General features: G+C 33.3%; 1 protein-coding gene across 4 annotated transcripts in view; it reads left to right on the forward strand.

The window, feature by feature from the left end:
- The window catches only part of LOC150095960 (uncharacterized), a 219,608-nt gene that overhangs the window by 36,405 nt on the left and 157,650 nt on the right, over positions 1–25,553 (forward strand). For all 4 annotated transcript variants that reach the window (XM_090409130.1, XM_090409128.1, XM_090409127.1 and 1 more), the window contains one exon: positions 11,322–11,439. In XM_090409130.1, coding sequence (XP_090265256.1) covers positions 11,368–11,439 — 72 coding nt within the window. In that variant the 5' untranslated portion in view covers positions 11,322–11,367. The remainder of the gene's footprint in view (positions 1–11,321; positions 11,440–25,553) is intronic.

The following is a 25,553-nucleotide window of genomic DNA, read 5'->3' on the forward strand; positions in this document are numbered from 1 at the left end:
TCAGCAATTTCACTCACTTTGACTTGCCGGTCATCCCATACCATATTGTGCACTTGATCAATGATTTCTGGTGTTATTATGCTTTTTGGACTCCTTCACGTGGATCATCTTCAAGGCTGGTACGGCAACGTTTAAAATCGGCAGCCCATTTCTTAATTGTCAAAAATGAAGGAGAAGCATGCCCATAAAGTTTTATGAACTTTGAATGAATTTCTTTTGGCGTTAAACCTTCTTTTACAAAGAATTTTATAACCGCACGATACTCAATTTTATCCATTTCAATGGATACAGACAACACTTTTGCTTCAGACAGCTGTGTGAAACTACTTGATAGAATGACTTGCAGTTTCACATGGATGCTTATGACAGATGTACCAACTTAGAAAAAAAAAAATCTTGCTGATAGTGTTGCCATCTATGGTCGAGGCTGAGAACTTTTCAGACCACCCTTGTATGTAATTGTATTGTATCATGATAGCTGTGAGAATTACTTTGTCTAATTTGGCAGTATTGAATGTGCTGGGATTGTTTATATGTATGGGGGGGGGATTAAATAATACAGTAAAACAGATGAATGAATTTGGTACATAACTGAGTGTTGATTTTTGTGTTACTCAGTTATGGTCCATCTGCTGTTCATTTTTTTGCCTTCTAGTATTGAGTTTATTAATCTCAGACTGTGGCTGGGAGGATTAGCTTTTCTGGTTTTTCCCCCTTGAACTTGAAACTGATTTTGAACACATTAATAGTTATATGTCAAGGTATACATGAATTTTGGGTAAAATATGAAGTATTTTGCTTCTAAACTTCTAGAAGTAAACGCTTCTAAAACTTCTAGAAGTAAACTTTTAGGCACTTATTTATAAATGATCACAATATTGCAATAAACAAAATTAAAGGAAAGTATTTACAACATCCATACTATGATATTCCAACTTTTTTCCAAGTTTTCTTCACCATGACACTGGCATTAATGAAGAATGACTCCTTTCCTTTAATTTTGTTTATTGTAATTTTGTGATCATTTATAAATAAGTGCCTCATTTTGTTTTTCAGGCATGGGAGGACCACCTCTAGCATCCTGTATTTGCCACTTACTGTTATTGTGTATTTGCGAAAAATTTTGAGATATTTATGACTTTTTTTTTTCTTTTTTTTTAACTGGTATTCCTGATTTACACATGTAGCAAAAATATTTTTAGAATTTTATTTAAAAACTCCATTATATTTCACCAAAACATTGTGCGGACTTGGTCTGGGATACAGACCATTAACCGCATTCCAAAGATGAATCACAAAATTATGATTCATTATTGTGACTCATCTTCCCTGATGAAGTCTGTGTAACATTGGATGAAATACACTGGAGTTTTAAAATAAAATTCTGTGTAATTTTTTGCTACGTGTAAGCTGTAAAAGTTGCTTTATAATGTCGAGTGCACATTCCATTAAAAGTATTAATAAACAGTGATCTGATATCCTATTTCTAGTTTTAGATGCCTTCAGTTTCATCGTGTGTGTGTGTGTGTGGAGGTGGGAGTGCTAACAAACAGTGAACAGCGATTTCAATGAAATAAGTTTTGGTAGCTATCGTCGATGTGCTTGCACACATGTGTGAAACAATTCCATTATTCATAGTTTGGTATTTAAATGTACATTCATTATGCTTTTATCTTGATATATTCTTAGCACCAGAGTTAAATTCTTAACACATATCAGAATACCGAATCATGGATTTGGATGCTGGCCTGGTTGGCTGAGTGGTTAGCATATCCGTTCTCCAGTCAAAAGGCTGTGGTTTGAATGCTGCCATGGGCATGGATGTTTTTGATTGTCTGTGAAAATACTAGTGGTGGTGATGGTGGGTGGTAGGTGGGGTGCATTTTTATGATATCAATCTTGAAAAACACAGAAATATTTAAAGTACGAGATATGAAACAAGCATGAAAATGAAACTCAGTGAAAAATTATTATCACCTGAAAACAAAGTACGATAGTTTATGCATCACAATATGTGTGTCTCCCTGATTAATGTGCCTTTTGTGATTGTTTTCCCTTAGCCAAATTATCTAGATCCACTTTATAACCTGAGGTGCAAATTCGAATCGAAGCATGCAAATATTCATCAGTCAGTTGAGAAGAAAATTTATTTTGTCTAAAACTCATGGCAGAAAATGCTTGTTTGCAAATGTATGTGATTCCAAATGAGACTATCATCTCTTTGCGAAACTGATTAATCTTTCAAATTTTTTTGGTAAGCATCAGTAAAATTTTTTGACATTTTCTAATGAAAATGCGTTCTTTAATGTTTCATTGTGTTGTAATTCCAAAACTTCCACCTGTAGTTGATTTGGTACATCATCAATGTCGACATTAAAAGGGTTCAAAAATAATCGCATTTCGATGCTATTTTTATGAAAATCCACAAATCTTATTGAAAATTCCGTTTGTAAATCTTGAATAGTACCAACAAAAAAATTTTCTTTTGTGTTTGCCATTCAACTGTAGATTCAAATTTGCAACAAATATATTGATGTAGATTTTCTTTCATCATATGTTTCTTCAACAGACATAGTTTGCCTTCAAAAGCTTTTATGTCAGAGAACAGTTCTGCTTGTAATTTACCTTGGCCCTGCAGGTTCAAATTAAGTTCACTGAGGTACGTTGTAATATTTACCATAAATGCAAGAGACATAATCCATTTTTTATTTGATAGTTGTGGGACAGTATTTTTGCATTCCATCATGAACATATCTATTTCTTCACATAAATTAAAAAAAATCTTTTTAGCACAGCACCTCTGCTTAACCATCTAACAGCTGAGTAGTAGATAATGTCCTCATACTCCAATTCTATTTCTAACTCAGAATTCTTGAAATTGGCAGTGTTTCAGACCGTTGCGTCACATGTAATTTACAGTTGATATCACAATGTCCATACTGTCTTTCATTAATGATAAAATTTTGCTACAAAGTGTTTCCTGATGAATGATGCAGTGGAACACCATTGGATTATCATAACCTGAATTCTGTAATTCCGCACAAGTTTGACCTACTGCTGCACTGATGTTAGAGCCACAAATATTTCTTCCACCATTGGTTGTTACACTATATAATTTTTTTCCAGTCCAATTCTAAAGAATCAATAGTTTCTTTACCTTTATGAACAAGTCATTGCGGGTTGTAGTACCTTTTAAACCACACAAACTGGCTGATTCTTCATGAACATCAAAGTCACTATCAATGCCCTGAATAAATATCATTAACTGCGCAGTGTCTGTTACTTCAGCACTTTCATCCATTGCCTGAGCATAACACTGAAATAAATTTATTTGAGGTTACACTCAGGTAACACTCAAATAAATTGATACCGATTTTTTTCTACTCGCCTTGTACAAGTCTAAGCACTAATATTTTGAAATAACGTCTTCTTCTTTTCTGGGCATATTTGTTCATTTTCAGCTGATAAACGTCGTTTAATAAATTCTGAATCTGCATGACACCTTCCTTCTTTTGCAACAAGTTCCTCTACGACATAACTAGTACAAACAATCGATTCATTATGAATACTTTGCTTCTTAAATATATTTTGCTGAGAAGTCGAAGAAGTTTGTAATTTATTAATTTGATTTTTTCCAATTTCACGGTTCGAATCCGTGTATTAACTTTCATGTTCATTCTTGTAATAACGTCTGATATTATATTCTTTCATAACAGCAACGCTTTTATGACAAGTAAGACAAAGGGGCTTACCCCCATTTTCAATAAAGAAGTACTTGCTGTTCCATTCATCATTAAACCTTCTTCCTTCATCTGCAATTTTACGTGTTCTTGAACCCATTTTTGAAATTATTTTTAACAAATATACATCCTCTGAAAATAATAGTTGATATTATTGAATTATTAAATTATATTAAAAGACGGACCAAGGAACGCGACTGCAAAAGTGCACCAAAATCTCGGTTGTCGTCGGATGAAGTCGCCTTTATTATCTCCACTCCTGATGACTCACACGGTTGATTCGTGCCAAGTTGCATGCCGATATCATGATGTATAGGTATAAAATTGTTTTTCATTTATTATTCATATTATAAAATGTATTATTTAAATAATTCAACATACTGGCCACATGCCATGTAAGTATGGTCAACCTTTTATGGGCCTTTTGCCACCCCTTGGTGTAGTGATGATGGTGGCAGTTGCGGTTCTTAGTAGTTGGTGGATTGAGTGATAGAGACAGAATGGTAGAGTAGGTGCCCTCCCTCAATGTCTTTGGACTCCCTGGATGTGTCGCATAATAATAATTTGGATCCAAGAAACATCATTGGTATACTATTTTGAACAGAAATTTTTACTTAGAAGGGATCCTCATGAAGTTCACAGTTAGTTCCTCACATGACATCCCATATCTGAGTTAATGACTGAAATGATTAATTGCAGTCATTTGCAAATCCATTATTCAACTGATTCAAAAGATCTAATCTACACAAAATGCTTTTTGACACATTGGGACCCCCCCCCCCCTCCCATCCCATCCCACCACACACACACACACACACATTTGAAGATTTGAACCGCAGTCATTTGGCTGGAGTGCTGATAAGCTAACCACTTGGCCAACAAGGCTGGCTACCACCTATATATAAATTAAGTTCAGTGAATTGATTGATAATTAGAATACACAAGCAATTTTTTTTTCCCATCATATCCTTTTTCCAAACAGAAGTTTAATTTTTTTTTAATTGATAAAATTAAAAAAAAAAAAAGTTGTAGAAAGTAAAAGTAATAAGTAGTCATACTTCAGTGTTGCTTGAGTGAAATGGGAGAAAATTGATTGTAATGATTGCTTTGGTTTCTTTTTTTTCATGTTTTGTGCAATGAAGAAATTGAAGTTTGAATCGAATCCAACAAAACTACAGAGGCATAAGAATTGATAATTCTCTTTCTTATGTTCCTTGACAAGTGTGTTGTCTTTTCAAAATAGAAATACCACATTTGAAAACATGAGAGATTGTAAGACTGAAACTGTAGATTGAAACTAACACCAGGTAGTGACAGAGAAGTGGTAACACTTCAGATTCGTGCATCCCATTTAGCTTGAAATATTAGCTCATGCTTTCATATTTTCTGTTAGTTAACTCTGCAGAAAGTATTTGTATTTGGAACATAAATATGCATTATGCATAAAATATTTGTTACTCTAGATATATGAGTATCATCATCATCATGCGTATCAAGGATTTAGGCCTAGCATGGCCTGTTCCGTCCTTAGAAGTCATCGTTTAAGAGGACATCCTGGTTTTTTTTTTTTCCTAATGGCTTGTACTTGAAGGCTTGTTTTGGTAATCTTTCTGTTTTCATTCTTTGAACGTGTTCCATCCATTTATGTTTATATTTTTTAATTTTTTCTATTACTGGTTCTTAGTTTAATTTTTTCATAATATCTTCTTTTCTTTTGTGATCGAATAGGGTATACTTTGCAGTTTTTCTCATAAACTTCATTTCTGCTGTTGTTAATATTTGTCTTTTTGTTTTATTGTCCAGATTTTGCTTCCATACATTAAGACTGGTAGGGCTAATGCATTGTATACTTTTAGCCTGGTTTGTTTTTGAACTAGGTTTGGTTTAAATATAGAGTTAATTACACCTGTTATTTTTAAATATTTTGCAATTTTTATGTTTATATCTTTCATTTTCATATGTGATCATACATCGTAGGTAGTTAAATGAATTCACCTGTTCTAAGATCTTGTTATCTATTACTATTTTAGTTCTTCCTGGATCTTGTCCTTTAAAGGCCATAGTTTTTGATTTTTCCGTTGATATTATCATACCATAATCTTTGGATATCTCATTTAGATTTAAAATAGCTTTCTGTAAGTTATCTTCAGGATTTGTAATTATTATTTGGTTGTCTGCAAAGAGGAGAGTGTTTAAGTTAACTGTAGGTGAAAGTTTAATTCCTTGATGTAAATTTTTACTCCATTTTATTATTATTTCATTTAAGTAGATATTAAAAAGAGTTGCTGAGAGGGGACATCCCTGTTGGACCCCTTGGTTTATCTCTCTCATATATGATAGCTCGTGATTTAATCTTATTTGTATTTGATTATTTTCATATATACTTGTGATAGCTTTTAGGATATTATTTGGTATTTGTCTTTCTTTTAATATGTTAAGTAATATGTTTCTTTTAACTTTGTCAAATGCTTTTTCAATGTCAATAAATGCAATATGTATTTCTAAATTGTATTCTCTTCTTTTCTCTATTATTAATTTTAGGCAAAAAGCCGGGTCTATACATGATCGTCCTTTTCTAAATCCATTCTGTACTTCTAGAATAAAGTTTTTGGAATATTTCATTAGTTTGTTATTTAAGATTCTGCTATAGATTTTGTAACAGGAATTTAGTATACTGATGCCTCTATAGTTTTTAGGGTCACCTCTATTACCTTTCTTAAAGATAGGAATCATAATTGCTTTTTTCATTGTATTGCGGGGATACCAGTTGAGTAAATTTTATTTTAAAATAATAAGTCTTTTCTTTGAATCTTGTTCCTGTCTATTTATATAGTTCTGAACCTAGCTTATCTTCTCCAGGTGATTTTCCGTTTCTTGTTTCTTTCAGGCTGATTTCTAATTCTTCTTCAGTTATTTCCTTTTCATTTTCGTTAATTGTTTGCCAGTTGTCTTTTTTTAAATATTTGTCTGTCCACAGTTCTGTGTAGTAATTTAGAAATTCTTCTAATTTCAATTCAGTGTTTAATTTTATGTTTTCTTTGGTATCTGCATTTAAGTGTTTCAAAATCTTATATACATTGGGTCTTATTTTATATAAATCATGTTCTAAATTAGAAACAAATTTATTCCATGATTCTCTGTCTTTTTCTGACTTCTCTTTTAGCTATGGCTTTTATTCTTTTATATTCTATTTCATCTTATAATCTGTTACTGCTTAACCATTTGTGATATGCTTCTTTTTTCTTTTTGATTATTTCTTTGATTGTATCATCCCAGATCTTCAGTTTTTTTCTTTTATTGAATTTTTTGGTCTTTCCTAAGCTTTCATTTGCTGCTGCATTTAGTATCGTTTTTATATTAAGCCATTCTATTTCTATTTCTTCATTTTGTTTTATTTTATCTAGATATTGGTTAATTCTTTGTTCATATAGCCATTGTACGTTTGTGTCATTTAGTGGTCTAGTTTTATAAACAAATGTTTCAATTTTTCTTTCTGTTCTTGTTACTTGTAACCATTTAGGTGGTAATCTTAATTTTATTTTAACAAGGAAGTGGTCACTGCTTATTTCATATCCTCTGTGAACTCTAACATCTAGTGAAAATTTTGATGTCTTTTCGTTTAATATGAAGTAATCTAATATTGATTTCCATCCTCTTGCTGCCCAAGTATATTTATGTATGTCTTTATGTTTATAGAAGGAATTCATTATTTTTAGGTTATTATAAACTATAAAGTCAATCAATTTTTTACCATTTCTGTTTAGAGTGTGTTCTCCATGTATTCCTATATTATTATTAATTTTCGTGTTTCCAATTCTTGCATTTAAGTCTCCTGCTAAAATTATGTAATCATTTTTATTTATTTTATTATAAATGTTTTGTAGCTGATTATAAAAATCAATATTATCCTGTTCTCTTCCTTCTTCTGGGGCATATAAACCAATTATTGTTAAATAGCCTCTATCTATTTTTATTCTAGCTTCTATTATTCTTTCATTCCATAATTTATAATGTTTTAACTGTTTTGAAAAGAAGTTATGAATCCAAATCATGACTCCTGCTTGTGCTCTTTGGTCTCTGTCGACTCCACTGTATATCACATTAAAATTTTCAGTTCTCTTGGCTGGGGTATATGAGTATTCTTGGCATATATGAGTATGTTTACTGATATATCAGTAAACATATTGATATATCCTGTTTACCTCTTATTTTTTATTGACGAATGTTTTCTCTTCTAGTAATTATTTTTATTAATGAATTTCATGACTAGTTATGTTATTTTAATGTTCAGTTTTCAGAACAGTTATATTGTTATTGCAGTATTGTGTTATTAATGAGATCAGATTATTTAGAATTCTTTAAAAATGCTTAAACGTTTTGGATTTTTTTCTTTTGTCTTTTCTTTTCTTTAATTTTTTAATATATATATTAAACTATTTTAGTTTTTATTTGCATTCATTCACATTTATGAATTTGGTTATGTTTACCTTTCAGAATAGGAGTTTATTTAATTGTGTCATCTTCCACCCTTTACTTGCATATGCTTTTAAGTATAGTTAATTTATATCATTAACTTTTAATTAGCTCTGGTTATTCTAGATAAATACTGTTCTCTAATAACTCCTAGATAATGGAAAATTATCACTAGTTATTAATTCTGTAAAAATAAGAAAATTGTTAATTTTTGCATTCAGCATTTATAATTTGGTTGCCTTCAGATATGTAACTGCATTTTGTTTCAAATTTACATACCTCAAATTGGGTGGGAAGGAGCAGAAGAGAGAGAGTGTGTGTGTGTAATTCTATAATAATTGTAATAAATTGTAATTGTGTAATAAAGTTTGTAATTGTATAGTAATATGCAATAAAAACTTTTGTTATATGAAATGTATTATTTTTTTCCTTCAATTAAAATCATATTTCATATTTATAAGCAAAAATGGTATTATTAATCTTCAGTATACTAGAATATTTGCATGTAGTGTTAATATGTATAAGTTAATTTTTGGTGAAATATGAACATTCTTTGATATAATTATTTACATCAAAGTTTAATTATGATGTAATAAGTAATTATTTTCTTAGCAAGAAAGGAACTTATTTCAAGTCCCTTTTTATTTTTTGTATTTGTTTGCATTTTCATTCTAATATCTATATTAGAGTAATTACTGTGGATTAATGAGTAATTAGTAATTACTCATTAGTCCACATTAATGGATTATTGGAGTAATCCACTAATGTGGATTACTCTAGTAATTACTGTATAAGTAATTACTAAACCTGCTCTCACAGCATGACTATATCTTAAATTGGCAGATGAAGTTCATCACTTAGCATGTGACTACCACTTTGTTTATTGGAGACCTAATGAGCTTGGAAAACTGCTATGATTGATATCACACTCTAAGGAATATAATATATATATTCCTTAGAGTGTGATTTCTGGTTTTCTAATCCTTGCCTCCTCCCTTCCATTAATATTAAGGCACAATAAGTTTATACCTTTTTGTAAGATGGGATGTATGTTTAAAAAAAAAATCAAACAAAAGGAAAGGGGGGGGGGAAGAGAAATGATAACATTATATATATTCTTCAGCAGTTGTTTCTTTCGTGAAACATTATTGTAAAAGTGTGTGCATGCATGTACACACACACACACACACACACACACACACACACACACCTACAAAGTTGTAAAAGTAACAAAATTAAATGAAGAAATGAGTGCCTATCCTTTTGAATATGATGTATACATGCTGCATATGAATTAATATATCTGTATTTTGAGTAATTAAACATTTGTTTTTATATTTCATAAGAAGGATTGCCATGCCTATGCTAACCACTCGGCTCACCAGGCTGCTGGTCTGGTGCTGCGTGGTTAGCGTATTCGCTCTCCAGCCAAAAGGCTGTGGGTTTGAATCCTGCCGTGGGCATGGATGTTTGTGATTGTCTGTGAAAATACTAGTAGCGGTGGTGACCGGTAGATGGCGTTGGTGTGGTGGAGGTTCATTGTGGTTGATGGATTGAGTGGTGGAGACAGAGTTGTAGAGTAGGTGAGTCTTTGGACTCCCTGGAGGTGTCAAATAATAATAATACCAAAAATTAGACATGCTTATCAGTACTTATCTGTAGGAGTGAAATGTGTACCATCAGAAAACAATATGAACAATTACATCATTTAATATGAAATGTATGGAAAGACTGGCTGGATATGTATTATTGGACTGGATGAAAAAAAATATATAACGAATAAACTAAATGACACCTACAATTTTTGTCAATCTGAATGCAGTACCTCTTGTATTGGAGCCATGGTTGGTTCTTTAAAGGCATGCTTGATTGAATGTTACTGTGATTCTAGTCTACATTCTGCAATAATGAAAAAATATAAATAAAAGGGCATGCACAGTATTAACAAAAAAAAAAAAAAAAAAAAACAGTCCAACACTGGAAATATTACATGTTATTAAAACACATCCCTGAAATTGCCAAGGTCACCATTCTTCTTTTCCAAGAAAACAGTCGCAATCTAACCCATGCGTAACAAACATGCAGAGACCCTACTGATCTTTTTCTCATGATGGTTAGCATAAATTACTCTTCTTTTCTCTCAAAGCAACCAGCCAACCTCCACTTAATATTTTATCTTGTGAACCATGCCTCTGATTCATGGGTGTTTTCACCTATCTGATGATTCTTTTGAAACAGCCAACACACCTTACTCGTACTGCCAGCTTGTCATGTATATTACTTGTTTTTAATTTTGATTTCTTACTTTTTTTCATAGTTTTGGTTGTCTTTTAATGTTTTTATTTATTTGTTTCATGCCTGCTATCTCATCATTCTACTCATTTATTGGTCTTTGTCTTTCACCTTTTTTTTCCCCCAATCTCATACTATTTCTCTCATTATTTTTGTTTTAAATTCTACCAGATATTAAAATATATATCAGAAAATTTCACTTAATGGCAATTTATTTAGTCAATAAAACATTAATACATAGTGACTGTTGCTATTTTAAAGGTTGCTCCAGTTCATTTTAAGCGTAGTTAGTTAAATTTCCCTTAGAAACTGGAATGCCATATGTATTGGCTAGTTTATAAAAATTTGCTTGCCTGTGTGAATGGGACATGCTATGCAATCACATAAGTTCATACTCCAATATGTAATGTGCATGAAACATAGCCCACAGTGATTGAGTTATAAAATGGTTCTTAAGTGATGTATAATCACTCAAGAAACATTTCAACTTGGATCAGTCTGTGTTAGAGTTTCTGAAATCATTGCTTGTTATCATGAAAAGTGTTACTTCATATCATTAAAACCAAAAAAGTATTCCTATGCATATGATGTAATGTCAACTGTTAATATTTTGTCCTCATTACATCACTTTTTTTTCAGGCAGTTAAAGTAATTTTATGTCTTTGTTACATATTTGTATGTAACAAAGAAATTTCTTTGTTACATAAATTTTCTAAAGAAATTTCTTTTCTAAATTTCTTTAGAAAAGAAATAATACATGGAAGCAGAATCCATTTATTTCTTAAAATTTTCTGTACATGATTTATTTTATTTTAGATAACACCTTATTGTGGAAATAGTATTGGATGCGGCTGATATAGCAATGCCTCGAAAGTCTATTAGTCCTGGAACTCATAAGGAAGGAGCTACAGCTACAGAAGCAAAGTCAGAACAGGTAAATTTCATGATATATTTCCTTTCAGATATAGATTAATGTGTATAGTGTACATATCTTAAGATAAATTCTTCCCTGTAATATTGAGAGATATTCTTCCCTGTAATGTAAATTTATTTTGTAACATTAACCACTTCATTAGATAGCTGATTTTTCAGGCATCATTTTGATAGGTTTCCAGTATAGGTTTTCCAACCAGAACTGAAATTTTAGTTCTCTTTGAATAAAGGAGAGTATATTTGTCTTAGACAATATAAATAAGGTCTTTTTGTAAGTGGCTGTAGTCTTTCCTTATCTATTCTTACAATAGACAACATCTTGTTGAATTTTGACACATATTGCTGTCTGGACACAATTCATAAGCAGGAACCTACCAAATTGAGCCCTCTTTCCCTATACTAGTTTCCTTTCATCTAGGACTTGATATATTTCCAAATTATGAAAACCTTACTTGCTACACAAAAAATGTACGTGTCCAAGACCCTGCTCCATTTTTAAAAAATTTTTTATATGTCCTAAAATTTGCTCCTGAACTGGTTGATACCATTCTTCCACTTTCTTCCAACCATGTAAGACTTGAGCAGCTACTGGCCAACACCCATATGCTGTCCAGCTAAAAACACACTCAACCAACTTCTCATCAACTTCATTCATTCCATCCATCTCTACATTTCCTCATGCTGTTTTTTCCACTTAGTACAACCTCCCACTCTTTAAGAAACAGCAACAGGCTAAATTTTCTTCTTAATCACTTGCCTACACATATGGCACTGTAGTGTTATAGGTCTTTTATGACCTTTCATGTGTGCAGTCATGAAAAAAAAAGAAAACAAAATACATCTCAGCAATTCCATAAAGTGATTACTGGTCTCTGTCTTGTTTGGAGATTTCTTTTGTGTGATAACCATTCAAAGAAGGAAGAATCAGTAAATAATAAGAATATGAAGAACAGTAAAGGCAACATTAATTTTATGAAAAATGTAATTTATAATATTAAATTTTGTTGCTATAATGTCCCTTTGTGTGGTGTATATTGTTTTTTTTTTTTTTAAGTAAAAACAATTTTGTTTAGAAAGCGTTTTTTTATTAAATAAAAAATATATTCTGTTTTATCCAGTCTGCAGCTACTCACCAAGTAACAAACTCAACACTTATGAGTGTATTTGTTTGAACCCCATAGAAGTATACCATACAAATTAAAGCTTATTGATAGCTTACTTGTCATGGTGCCTAAAATAGTTAATGTTATTTTTATTATTTTTTTCTAACAATCCTTTCTCTGAACAGTATTTAATAAGATTATTCTTAGTGTCATAAGTAGTTTTTGGAAGTTTATTTTTCTATTATCAACTACAAATCAGTATCTCCAATAATACAATTAGTATACTGCAGGGATTTTATATATTTTACTGAGGGAAGAAGCTAGAGAATGAAACAGACCCAATTGATTATTTATAAATAATTATAATAAATGATTAAAAATGATTTTAGTGGCAAGAAATCAGCAATATAAAAGCAGTACAAGAAGGTGATTTAATGTAAAAGCAGGTGTAACATAAAAGTGCACACTTTTTGCTGGTGTTTATGATCTGTTGATTACATCATGAATGAAATGGCATTGAACATAATGCCAAAATTGGAGATATTCATCTTAGCTCTTTTCTTTATTCAGAGGATTGTTATTCTACTAAGTAAGTCCAGTACAAGTGTTCAGGATTCTTTAACAAATTTCACATGAAAATCAGCAGTGAAAAACAAAAAAGACAAGCTACAGAAATGGTAGGAACGTGGAAAACAATTGCATTCTCAATGGAACTGCTATAGAACATAGTATTTTATTATTATTATTATACAGATAACTCCATGGAGTGCTAGGACTCAAGGGAGGTACATCAAGCACTATCCAACATTTGCACAATAACTATCATACTTTGCTTTGAACTTATTGACAGTCAACACATCCACAACAGATTCAGTCAATCTATTCCACTCATTCACCACCACTCTCCAAGCAAAAAAAAAAAAAATCTAGTCCTCACACCCCTGCTAACTACACCATTTCCCAATTTCCAAGGTTAAGATCTGTTTAGAAAAATTTCCTCTGTATTAATCTGATAAAAATCCTTCAGTAATTTTATGTCTCAATCGTATCACCCCTTTTCTGCCTGTCAACCAACTTCTGTAACCCACAAATTTTCAACCTGTCCTCATAAGGTGCATTCCATAGACCTACCACCATCTTGTCACTTGTCTCTAGAAATTCTTCACCTCCTCATCCCCAAGAAACCCTGGGTAACCAGGATAACCATCTCTGTGCACAGTCATCAAAATGGGGTCTTACCAAAGCCCTATAAAGAAGTATAATAACTTGCTTATCTCTGCTCATCAGGATGTTCTTTAGTAACCAAATAATTTGATGATCTGTTTTAGCCACATTTGCAACATGCCCTTTAAATTTAATTCTCTATCCATTAACACCCCAGGTCAGTAGCTTTATCAATTTTCTGGAGTATAGTTTCCTCAATATGGTATGCACGCAGCTGTAAATCTTGTCATCCCAAAATGTATAACCTTACACTTTGCCACATTTAACTGATACCTGTTCTACTTTGCCCATACTGTCAGTCTATTTAAATCGCCCTGCTGTAAAGTGAGCAAGTTATTAAGGCATGTACCCTTCATGAAACCATGTTGGCCCAGTATAGAATTCTGTTCCTGCCTACAATTCCTGTACAGGTAACCCTCGTATAACGCGGTATAGTTTGCCCACCGATTAAAGGTCTCTCGACACTTCTGCGCATGTCAGAAAAAGGAGAATCCATTCTGATAATAGGGTAATCAATCTGTCTTCTGGGATGTGTTTGTTTGTTTGTTTATTATTACAGGTCAGAAAATTTAGCTTTTCTTTTACAAACAGTGTAGTTTTTAAAGTGTAACTATTTTGCTTGTATAACAGTTGGAAAAATGTACATAGAGTATTAACAAAATTAAAAAAGGTATAGCATAAAACAAAAATTTAACTAAGTTTATTTTAAGAAAGTTTTCTATAAAATAAAAATAATTATACAGAAAAACAGAAATTTGTTCAAATGAACTTAGATATTCTAAGCTTACAGTTGAGAGAACTGAGACACTTTAATGTCCTAAACTGATTAATTATTTATGACTTGTTGTGACTCTTTTAACAAACCCATGCAAAAAAAAGTTGGAAAAAAATACCATTATCAAATCCTTTTAATCTTCATAGTCATCTGAATCGCCATCACTTTCACTTAAACTGATCACCAAAGGTTCGCATAATTCTTCGATAATTCCGTCTCTGTCCTAATACATATTTTCCAATGAGGTGACACGAGAGCAATATTTTCCCCAGTTTTGAACTGTAATACTTTCAATCACCTGTTCTGAAAGCTTAAAAAGTTTTGACATATCAATATCTCCAGTTACATTGCGATGGCAAATGAAACTTTTCACTTCTGCCCAAACATACTCAATAGTATTAATATCGCAATGATATGGTGGTAGCCTCAAAGCTAGAAATCCATCTCTTTGAGCATTGTGTCAAATTTAAATAGTTTAGTTGTGGGCGAGTTTCTTTTGACCAAATTAAGCAATTCAATTTTTCGCATATCGGGGGAATGAGAAATATTATTTGCAGAGAGCCAGTCCATAAGAACTTGCTTCTTATTTGACCAATTTGGAACTTTGTTTGATCGAATAGCGTGATATGAAGCGTTATCAATTATAACAACAGCATTTTTAGGAAGGTTTGGAATCAGTTTTTCTTCTGCCCACTTTTTGAAGATCGTAAAATTGATTTGCCTATGGTAATTGGCTTTGTATAGTAAGTTTGAATTCGGTAAAAAACCCATTTCTTCTTATTAGACCGCACACAAAATTATTATGCGCTCTGAGGCATTTCCGGTTTGTAGCACTCTACATTCTTCTTTAGGCTGCCAACATTTTCCATAATTTAAATTACTATCAATCCATGTTTCACCTAGATACACAATCAGTTTTTTTCCCTCCCTGAAACGTCTTATTGCTCTCAAATACTGCGTTCTAGATAAAACAATAACACTTCGCTCCATGATAAGTTTCCTTTTATTCTGGGACTTTTTAAAACAAAATCCGATTTTAGGAAGTATTTTCCTTAAAGTTTCTCTTTCCAAGGAAAATTAATTTTTTCTTTAAGCACAGGAATCAATTTCAGAACAGTTGGTACTCTTTTCTCAACCACGTAAAATTCGTGAATAGTTCTTCTTATAACGTCTACATCAAAATGATTCAAAGCTATGGTTTTCTTTACTCTGGTGCTTTTTTGTAGGAGATTTAAATTTTGGCTTACCTTCACCTTTTGATTCCCTATGAATTCTTTTAACAGTCGACCCCGATATGCCCACAATTGCACTTGCACGTTTTATGACTTGAGAAAGGGGAACAAGGAGAAGATTATTTTTCGTAGAATGTCAGCACATTATTCAATATTCTTTTGCAAGAGCTACTGAAACGTTTAACAACAGAACTTGTTGACTGTACTGGATCCATCATACAAATAAATAATAAAAAAAAATGCAAAAAAGCGACAACAAAAATCAAGCTAGTACAAGTACAGCGACAGACAAGAAAGCATGTGATTTCGCATGTTGGCTACCAATTCGTACATCCTTCATTTCTTTCTCCCCTTCAACATGAATTGACTATTGGCAAAATGCCAAGGAGAGATCTACAAACGGTGGGCAAACTATACTTATATAACACGGTTTTGATATAACGCAGTCTACAAATTATTATTATTATTATTATCTGAGACCTCCAGGGAGTCAAGGACTCATCGAGGGAGGCTGTGAATTACCCAATCCAGCTATCATACCTTCCCTTAAATTAATTTACACTAGATGCACTCACTACCCATAAGGGCAAATTATTCCACTCACTCACTGCTCTCTGGGAGAAAAACCTAGCTCTTTACCCTTTCTTGACTGAGAACAACCTTAACTTCCATGGATGCCCCGTTTTCTTTCCCTGCCTTCCATATAACGAAAAATTTCATCATTTGAAATGCTATAACACCCATTCAAAAGTTTATAGACCTATCATATCACCCCTCTTTCTCCTGTTAACCAGAGTCTGTAATCTGTCCTGATAATCTAAATCCCATAATCTGGATATAATCTTTGTGATTCTTCTTTGCACCCTCTCTACAGCTTTTTTATACCCCTTGGAACCCGTGAGACCAAATCTTTGCACAGTAATCCAAGTGTGGTCTGATCAAAGTCTTATAAAGAGGCAAAATTATTTCCTTATCCTTACATGTCAATGTTTGCATCAACATAGCAATTATCCTCTGAGTTGTATTTGCAACTTGCTATGTGACCTTTGAACTTTAAATTCTTATCCACCATTACACCAAGATCCCTTGCCTCTTCAGTTTCTTGTAGCATAACCCTGCTAATACAATATGCCGCTGGAACTCTAATCATGCCAAAGTGCATAACTTTACACTTACTAGCATTAAACTGACAGCCATTTTCGTTTGGCCAGATTTCCAGTCTATTCAAATCATTTTGTAATTGCTGAATATCAGTAGCATCCCTGATTGCCCTGCCTATCTTCGCATCATCAGCAAACAATTGCAAATTTGATGATACACCCTGCTTGATGTCATTAATGTATAGCTTGAACAATAATAGCCCAAGGACTGAACCCTGAGGTACACCACTGGTTACCTTAAATCTGGCAGATTCACACCCACTGTATATCACTTTTTGATATTTGTCTGTCAACCATCCCCTGATCCAAGTCAATAGATGATGTTCCAATCCCATATTCTCCAGTTTACACAACAGCCTATCGTGTGGTATCCTATCAAATGCCTTAGAAAAATCCAACATTATCATAGTGTATCCATTCCCTTTATCCAATTCGGCTGTGACATTGTTATAAAATATGAGCAAATTGCTAAACACATGACATTCCTTTAGTAAACCCATGCTGTTCTGCAGAGTATAGAATGCTTGTCTACCCATTTCTTTATGAGAGTTCTTACCAACTTCTCTAAAATCTTCACTACCACACCAGAGATACTAATAGGTCGGCAGTTAGACACTCATCAGTTTTTGCACCACCCTTATGCAATGGAACTATTCATTCTTTCCATTCCTGTGGTATCATTCCTGAGCTGAGACTCAAATTATACAAATGTGTGAAAGGCCTAGCCAATTCAGCTGAACATTCTTTAACAAACAGGCAGATATTTCATCTCTCCCTATTGACAAATTCTTATCCAGGTTATGCAAGGGCTCTTCAATCTCATTTTCATGAACCTCTAACTCTTCATCCAACATAGCTATTATTGCATAGCAGTAGCACAATGCACCATACTACATACACCTGGTTGATATATCTTAGCAAAGTGAGCACGCATTAACTGAACAATCTGCTTAGCTTCCGACACTCGTGTACCATCTGCATTCAATAAATTTATTCTTCCACATTCATTCTTTCTTTTGCTTGCGGCATAACGATAAAATTTTTTTGGATTGCCTTTAGCTTGCATGACCAATTTCTTTTCATACTCCATTTTAGCTTTTCTAACAATACTCATTACTTTTCTGTCCTGAGCTTTATATATTTCATAATTCCTCTCACTCTTATTCTCACAATATTCTTTCCACATCATTATCTTCTTGTGGATCTCTAGCTTAATAAGGCTGCACATCCATTTCACCCCCAACCTATTTATTCTTAGAACACTAGAGATACATTCAGATACCGCCTCATTCAAGCACTTTTTCAAAGATTCCCATGCATTGCTGACATTTTTTCCATTCAGTAACTGATACCATGGGACCAAAGATAGTATTTCCAGCTTTGTAATTCAGCATGTTGCCTGATTTAATCGGAGCTTCAATACATGTAGATACTTCCCAAGAAAGAACAGCATGATCATTGTCACCAATTGGCGGTAAAATAGCCATATTCTTGACATTGATCTCTTCTGATGCTATGAGCAAATCCAACACTGTTTGCCCTTGAGTTCCTTCTTTCACATGCTACTTTAGAAAGTTAACAATTCAATAAATTCCTGTTCTTTCTGATCATGAGATTTCTCTTCTACCCAATCAATGTTTGGAAAATTAAAGTCACTCATAATGATAATTCGCTTGGTACCCATAAGGCTAAATTGGCAATGCATTTCTTTGTCCCCTACAACTGAGCTGCCAAGTCTGTAGCAACACCTCACCATATATTTCATTCTGTTAACTTCCACATCACACCAAATAGACTCAAACTCATCGCTACATGGGGCATTGTTACCATGATTGTTTTCTTGTATTTCTACCCTAACTGGACTTAAGTCATCTGATATCATTAGTAGCACTCCTCCTCTCCTATCTCTTCTGTCATTCCTAAAAATGGTATATCCGTTACACTCAATCCCACTTACCATATCTGATTCTGATTTCATTAATGCCAACAATCTTAGGCCACATTGTATTCAATAAAGCAACAAATTCAACCCCTTTGTTTCTAATGCTCCTGGCATTTGTGTATAGACATAATAAATTACAACCTAGCTTATTCTTATAATTAGATATGCAATCTATTTGATATTGTTCTAGAATTTTCCATTTTCCCTAATATAAATTCTCTATTTTATTAACCGCGCGGACTATTATTAGTCCACGTGGTTAGCCTAGTGGCTTTGCGCTTCACAACCATATGCCTGGGGAAGGAGTGTCCTAGGTTCGATCCCCGTCGGTGACGTGAGGAGCTGAAGGATCTTCCTCAGCCATAGCCAAGTTAGCCAGTCTTGGGCATGGACAGCAGGGTTTTTCCCCCAGTTTATTCTGGGGTTTTTCATCCCGCAAAGCAGGCAAACTGGCCTTGAGAACTCAACACTACAAACCATAGGATACACCGGGGCATAAGGCTGACCACCTTATCCTGTAAACGGAGTGAGGTCTGATGAACAATGGACCCTCGACACCGCAAGGTAAAAGAGGGTATAAGGAAGATGATGATAAATTCGCTATTTTTGGGGGGAAGGGCAAAATTGGCCTAAACTACAAAAAATTAATCATAAAAAAGTCGTTTATTCCTTCGCTGTTGAAACTGGACTAAAAACCATTTTATGTGGTGTTGCTTAACATATGCGACTTTATGCATTATGTAGCTGCATTTTATTGAGAAATTCGCTGTGCGTCCAGTTGATGAAATAGAAACATATAGGAGTCGCATAAGAAGTGAATTGAATTGTTGTCTATTAATTGTTCTAATCTTAAATTAGAACAGACGATTGATTCAATGCAACAAAAATTGTTAAATGCAGAGGCTTGTCACTCACTGGAGGAGCATAATAGAATGCCTAATTCAATCGAATCATCCTGGTTTTGTGACCACATTTTTATTAAAAAAGACTGTTTTTTAAAACTAAACAAATACTAAAAAACAAACCCGACAAGTTTCATTAGTCGTTAGACTAACATCATCAGGGGTAAAGATAATTAACAGTTTAAAGCACAAACTATAAGAAATTAGAAAGAACAAGTTCATTTATTGGTATTATGAACACCAAAAAAGTTAGTTAAAAAACTGAATAACAGATATGTATAGCGTTTATTAAAAATTTACTGTTAATACGTGTTAACTGGAAACAATGCTATTTGATGTCGCGTTGTGTGGTTCACTTTCACTCTGTCCGAGGTGTGAACTGGGTAAATTTTTAATAAACGTTGACCAAACTTGATCTAAAATTAAGCCTTGATTTTTGTTGCATTGTGTAGGAATTTTAATCTTATTTGGTGTCTCTTTGAATTTTCTTGTGAAACAGTTTTTATCAATGTAGGACATGTTTGTTCTGTCCCAGAGTACATCATGACCAGTAGAAGCTGCATGAAATGCGAAGCCAGACTTATTTTCTCTCTTTTTTTGTACGTCCTTTTGATGTTTGCGTATGCGGATTTCTCCCGATCTCTCCATCTGGCCTACGTAGCAGATGCCACAGGAACAGTGAATATTATAAACTCCTGGTTTCTTCATTGGTTGATGTGGAGGTTTCGGAGGATGAAGAGATTTTGATATTTTTTCAAGTGGCAGGAAAGTCACTTTTATGTTGTGCTTGTAGAGAAGTTTGGCTAATTTATCTGTTACATTTTTGATAGAAGGAAGGGTGACTGTGTTCTTGAAGTCTTGTTTATTTAAGTTTCTTGTAGGTGCTGCATTGAGAATTTTCTTAATTGTCTTAGTTTTGAAACCATTCAGTTGTAGGATCTGTGTTAAGTATTGTATTTCTTCTTTCCTCTTTCCTTCTGTGCTGTATGCTTTGTCCCTTAAGGTTTTTATGAGGCCTATTTTTTGCTTGGGATGGTGGTGTGAGGTAGCATGAAGGAAAATCCCTGTGTTTGTTGGATTTATATAAATATATGGAAAATTTTGAAAATAATGCTCTACAAAACTGGCACGTCAAACCAAAGATTTGGCTCCGCTATGTGGACAATATCTTCATCATTTGGCCAGGAACAGCACTAGAACTGACTACATTTAAAGACTATCTTAATAACTTACATCTTAACATAAAATTTACTCTGGAACTAGAAGAAAATAAAAAACTTCCTTTCCTAGACATCCTTATAGAAATAAATGAAAGAAAAAACAGATTATCGTTCTCTATTTATAGAAAGCCAACAAACAAATTACCTCAACATTACCCATTGAAAATACCAGGAGTTTATAATATTCACTGTTCCTGTGGCATCTGCTACGTAGGCCAGACGGGGAGATCGGGAGAAATCTGAATGAGCGAACATCAAAAGGACATAAAAAAAAAGAAAGAAAATAAGTCTGGCTTGGCATTTCACACAGCTTCTACTGGTCATGATGTACTCTGGGACAGAACAAACATGTCCTACATTGATAAAAACTGTTTCACAAGAAAATTCAAGGAGGCAGCAAATATGATTAAAATTCCTACACAGTGCAACAAAAATCAAGGCTTAATTTTAAATCAAGTTTGGTCAGCGTTTATTAAAAATTTACCCAGTTCACACCTCGGACAGAGTGAAAGTGAACCACAGAACGTGACATCAAATAGCATTGTTTCTAGCTAACACATTAACGTTTGTACATATCTCTTATTCGATTTTGTAACGAACTTTTTTGATGTTCATTATATCAATAAATGAACTTGTTTTTTCATAATTTCTTATAGTTTGCACATTAAACTGTTAGTTATCTTTACCTCTGAAGATGTTAGTCTGACGACTAATGAAACTTGTTGGGTTTGTTTTTTAGTACTTGTTTAGTTTTAAAAAACAGTCTTTCTTAATAAAAATGTGGTCACAAAACAGGAATGATTTGATTGAACTTCTTAACCACAGAAACCTCTGCATGAGAATGCCTAATTGCCATTGTTCAGTTTTTAAGCTCAACAATGTTTGCCCTTTCAGGGGACATCTTGATAATAAATTGTATGTTCATAATGGCAATTTTTTGAAGCTTGTTGAATTAATTGCCAGATTCAATAATGCTATGTCTAAACATTTACTGAGAGTATCTTCTGGATCACTCAAAATTATCTTGGGAAAAAACATTCAAAACGAATTGATTTCTCTCTTCTCTGGGGCAATAAAAAGGAAAATAATTTCTGTGGTGCAGAATGCTAAATATTACAGCATAGCTGTAGACTGTACTCCTGACATAAGTCATATTGAACAATTAACACTAATTGTAAGATTGTTAATATGGATCCAGGTGATATTAATATTCATGAGCACTTTCTTGGTTTCATTCCTGTAGAAGCCACTACAGGCTCAATTCTAACTGAATTTCTTAAAAAATTGTCATAGGAATATATGAATATTCCTATTGCAAACATGCATGGCCAGGGTTATGACAATGGATCAAACATAAAAGGAAACCATTCAGGAGTTCAACAACACATTAGGGATTTAAACTCAAGAGCTTTTTTATATCTTGCTATTCTCATTCTCTGAACTTAGTTGTCATTGATGCTGCTATGCCATCTAGTGAACTGCTTCAAAGAATGAAATAGTTCAGAAATTGTATTGGTTTTTTAATTTAATTTTTAATTTTCTTTTAGATTTTTTTTTTAACTTTATTTAACAAATGTCATTAATTTTTCAAAGGAATACCACGTGGATTTCATTTTGGTCTCAATCATTTCAGTGGGAGTAGCATTAGTTTATATAAAATTTTATTGAGTTTCTTGTCTTTTTTTTGTTCAGTGTCCCTTAAATTGTTCCACAGATTTTCTGAATTTCTTTATTTTTTTCATTATATTTTTATTTTTTAGATATGTTATTATGTAGCCTAAATAACTAAACTGTCACCTGTTGGCGACATTCTATCGTTCAAAACAACACTACTACTGTTTTATTTTCTATGACTCTTTTTGATCTAACATAATCCCGTGACTTTTCTTTTGTGAAATTATTAGATCGTATTGTTGGCTTATTTTGTTTAATTCATCAAGTGATTTTTGAAGGTCATCTTCATTGTCTTGTAATGTAATCTGATCATCTGCACACAGCATTGTATTGATAACAGTTCTTCTAGTTAAACAGATACCTTGTTTTATTGTTTTACCATAATTTAATAATTTGATCGATATATAGCTTCCTTTAAAGTTACACAATGGTCAGCATTCATAGTGAAGAATTTATGGAGACACAACACAGACATGTTAGAATAATTACTTTACTTATAGTTAAGAAAATAATATTCAAAGTTGTGACCTGTATTGAGGTCAAAAACATCATCAGGAAAACATATGTACAGGACACAAGTTACATAAGACTACACTAGGGTGACCAGATTTTCAAAACAAAAAAAAAAAAAAAAAAAGGCATTTTGAATTTTTCAGCATTTGAAAAAAGGGACAAAAATGGGACACTTCTGGTACGCTCTACATAAAAATGGAATAACATATAATTACAGTACGCAGGACTGAAGTCATCATCATCAAATTCCTGCCATGTACCCTCAAGGGGTGTACAGGATATGACAGTACTACATGAAAAAATTACATCATTACTAACTTCCTATCTACAATTTTCCTCCAAATCAGTCTGTTACTTGTCAAGACTCCAACATTACCAGATCTTATATTTCTATCGTCTAAGGCACTTTGTACCGTATCAATCCACCAATATCTTGGTCTTCCTCTGGGTCGTTTTCCTGCCAACCTGGAAGAGAACACTTGTTTTGCTAATCTTTCCTCTCCCATTCTATTTAAGTGACCATACCACCTGAGATTAGCTCTGCTAACGCATTCCTGGATGCTGACAATGTCAAGCTCTTTCCTAATATCCTCATTTTTAATATGATATTGCCATTGATGCATCTGTTCATGCCTCTAATCTTTCTCAGGACTCTCATATCTGCGGTCTCTAGTCTTTGGTCAAGTGTTTTACTTCTGACCCAGCTCTCAGATCCATAAGTTAAAACTGGTTTGAACACTGTCTTGTATACAGCTAATTTAGTGTTCCGACTAATATCTTTCTGATTCCACATGAATTTATTCAATTGACTTCCCACCATACCAGCTTTGTTGATTCTGTTGTCTATTTCTATATTTAATTTACCATCTTCAGTAAAAATCATGCCTAAGTAGCTGAAATGTTTTACTTGTTCCACAGGTTCTCCATTCACAACACAGTTGACATTTTTAATGATTCTGCCTATTTTCATTGTCTTTGTCTTTTTATTGCTGACCTTCATACCATATCTAATACAACAGCTATTCAATTTAGTCAGAGAATCTTGCAGACTTGTAGCGGATTTATTTAGAAATATAACATCATCCGCATAAAGCAAAGAGCTGACATTAACATCTCCAATTTTGATATCAGGTTTAGTAACACATTCCTTCATAATGTGATCCATATAGATAATGAGTAACAGAGGGGATAATGTACATCCTTGTCTCACACCAGATTTAACATTAAACCATCTTCCTGTACTTCCTTCAATTCTAACTGCTGACTTACAACTCAAATAAAGACAAAGTATTGCTTGATATAATGCCCCATTGACACCATATAACTGCAGCGTATTGAATAGCTTCTCTCTTGGCAGCTTGTCATATGCCTTTTCCAAATCGACAAAACTTAAATACAGATCTTTGTTATATTCCCATGCTTTCTCGACTATTTGTCGTAAAGTGAAGATCTGATCCTGACAGCCTCTATTTGGCCTGAATCCACCTTGTTCTTCACCAAGCTTTTCTTCTACAATTCTTCTCAACCGTTTCTCAAGTATACTTGCATAGATCTTGCCAGGAATACTCAGTAGGGAAATACCTCTATAATTCTCACATTCAGTTTTATTTCCCTTTTTATATATGGGTACTATGAGAGCTCTACTCCAATCATCCGGAATTCGTCCCTCTGTCCAGGCTTTCTGAACTATGCAGTGCAGCCACTGTAAGACTCTTATACCACCATACTTCAGCATTTCTGGTCGAATATCATCTACTCCTGCTGCCTTTCCACATTTCAAGCCTTTGATGGGTTTTTCTACTTCAAGTATGGATATGTATTCCTGACTGCATTCCTGGTCAGTGTTTTTTATCACTGTGCTGTCATCACTGCTTGTTTCATTTAGCAGTTTTTCAAAGTAATTACTCCATACTTCAAGGATATCTTTTTCTCCAGTTTTAATGTCACCATCTCTAATTCCTTTTACAGCACTCTTTCCTCCATTCCTAAGCTTCAACAACCTCCAGAAGATTTTGCCACCTTCTTGATATTTGTTTTCTATATTCTTGCCAAAGTCCTCCCATGACTTTTATTTAGCTAGTTTTACACAGTGTTTAGCATTCTTGCATTTGTCTCTATATTCTCTAAGAGCACAAGCTGACTTATTTGACAGGAACTTTTGGTATGCTTTCTTCTTTTCCTTCACTGGCTCTTTAACTTCCTGTGTCCATCAGGCAATTCTGATTTTTTTATCCTTACAGACAACCTAACCACATGCCTCTCTCGCAGAATCAATCAATGTTTTCTTCAGAGTTTGCCACTGAATCTCCAAGGTTTGATTCCTGTTCTCAAACTCTTTCATTTTTTCTTCAATAATATTTGTGTATTTTA

Source organism: Typopeltis vanoorti, chromosome 19 (assembly GCF_054136105.1).
Source record: "Typopeltis vanoorti isolate ZY-2024b chromosome 19, IOZ_Tvanoo_1.0, whole genome shotgun sequence".
Classification (NCBI taxonomy): Eukaryota; Metazoa; Arthropoda; class Arachnida; order Uropygi; family Thelyphonidae; genus Typopeltis; species Typopeltis vanoorti.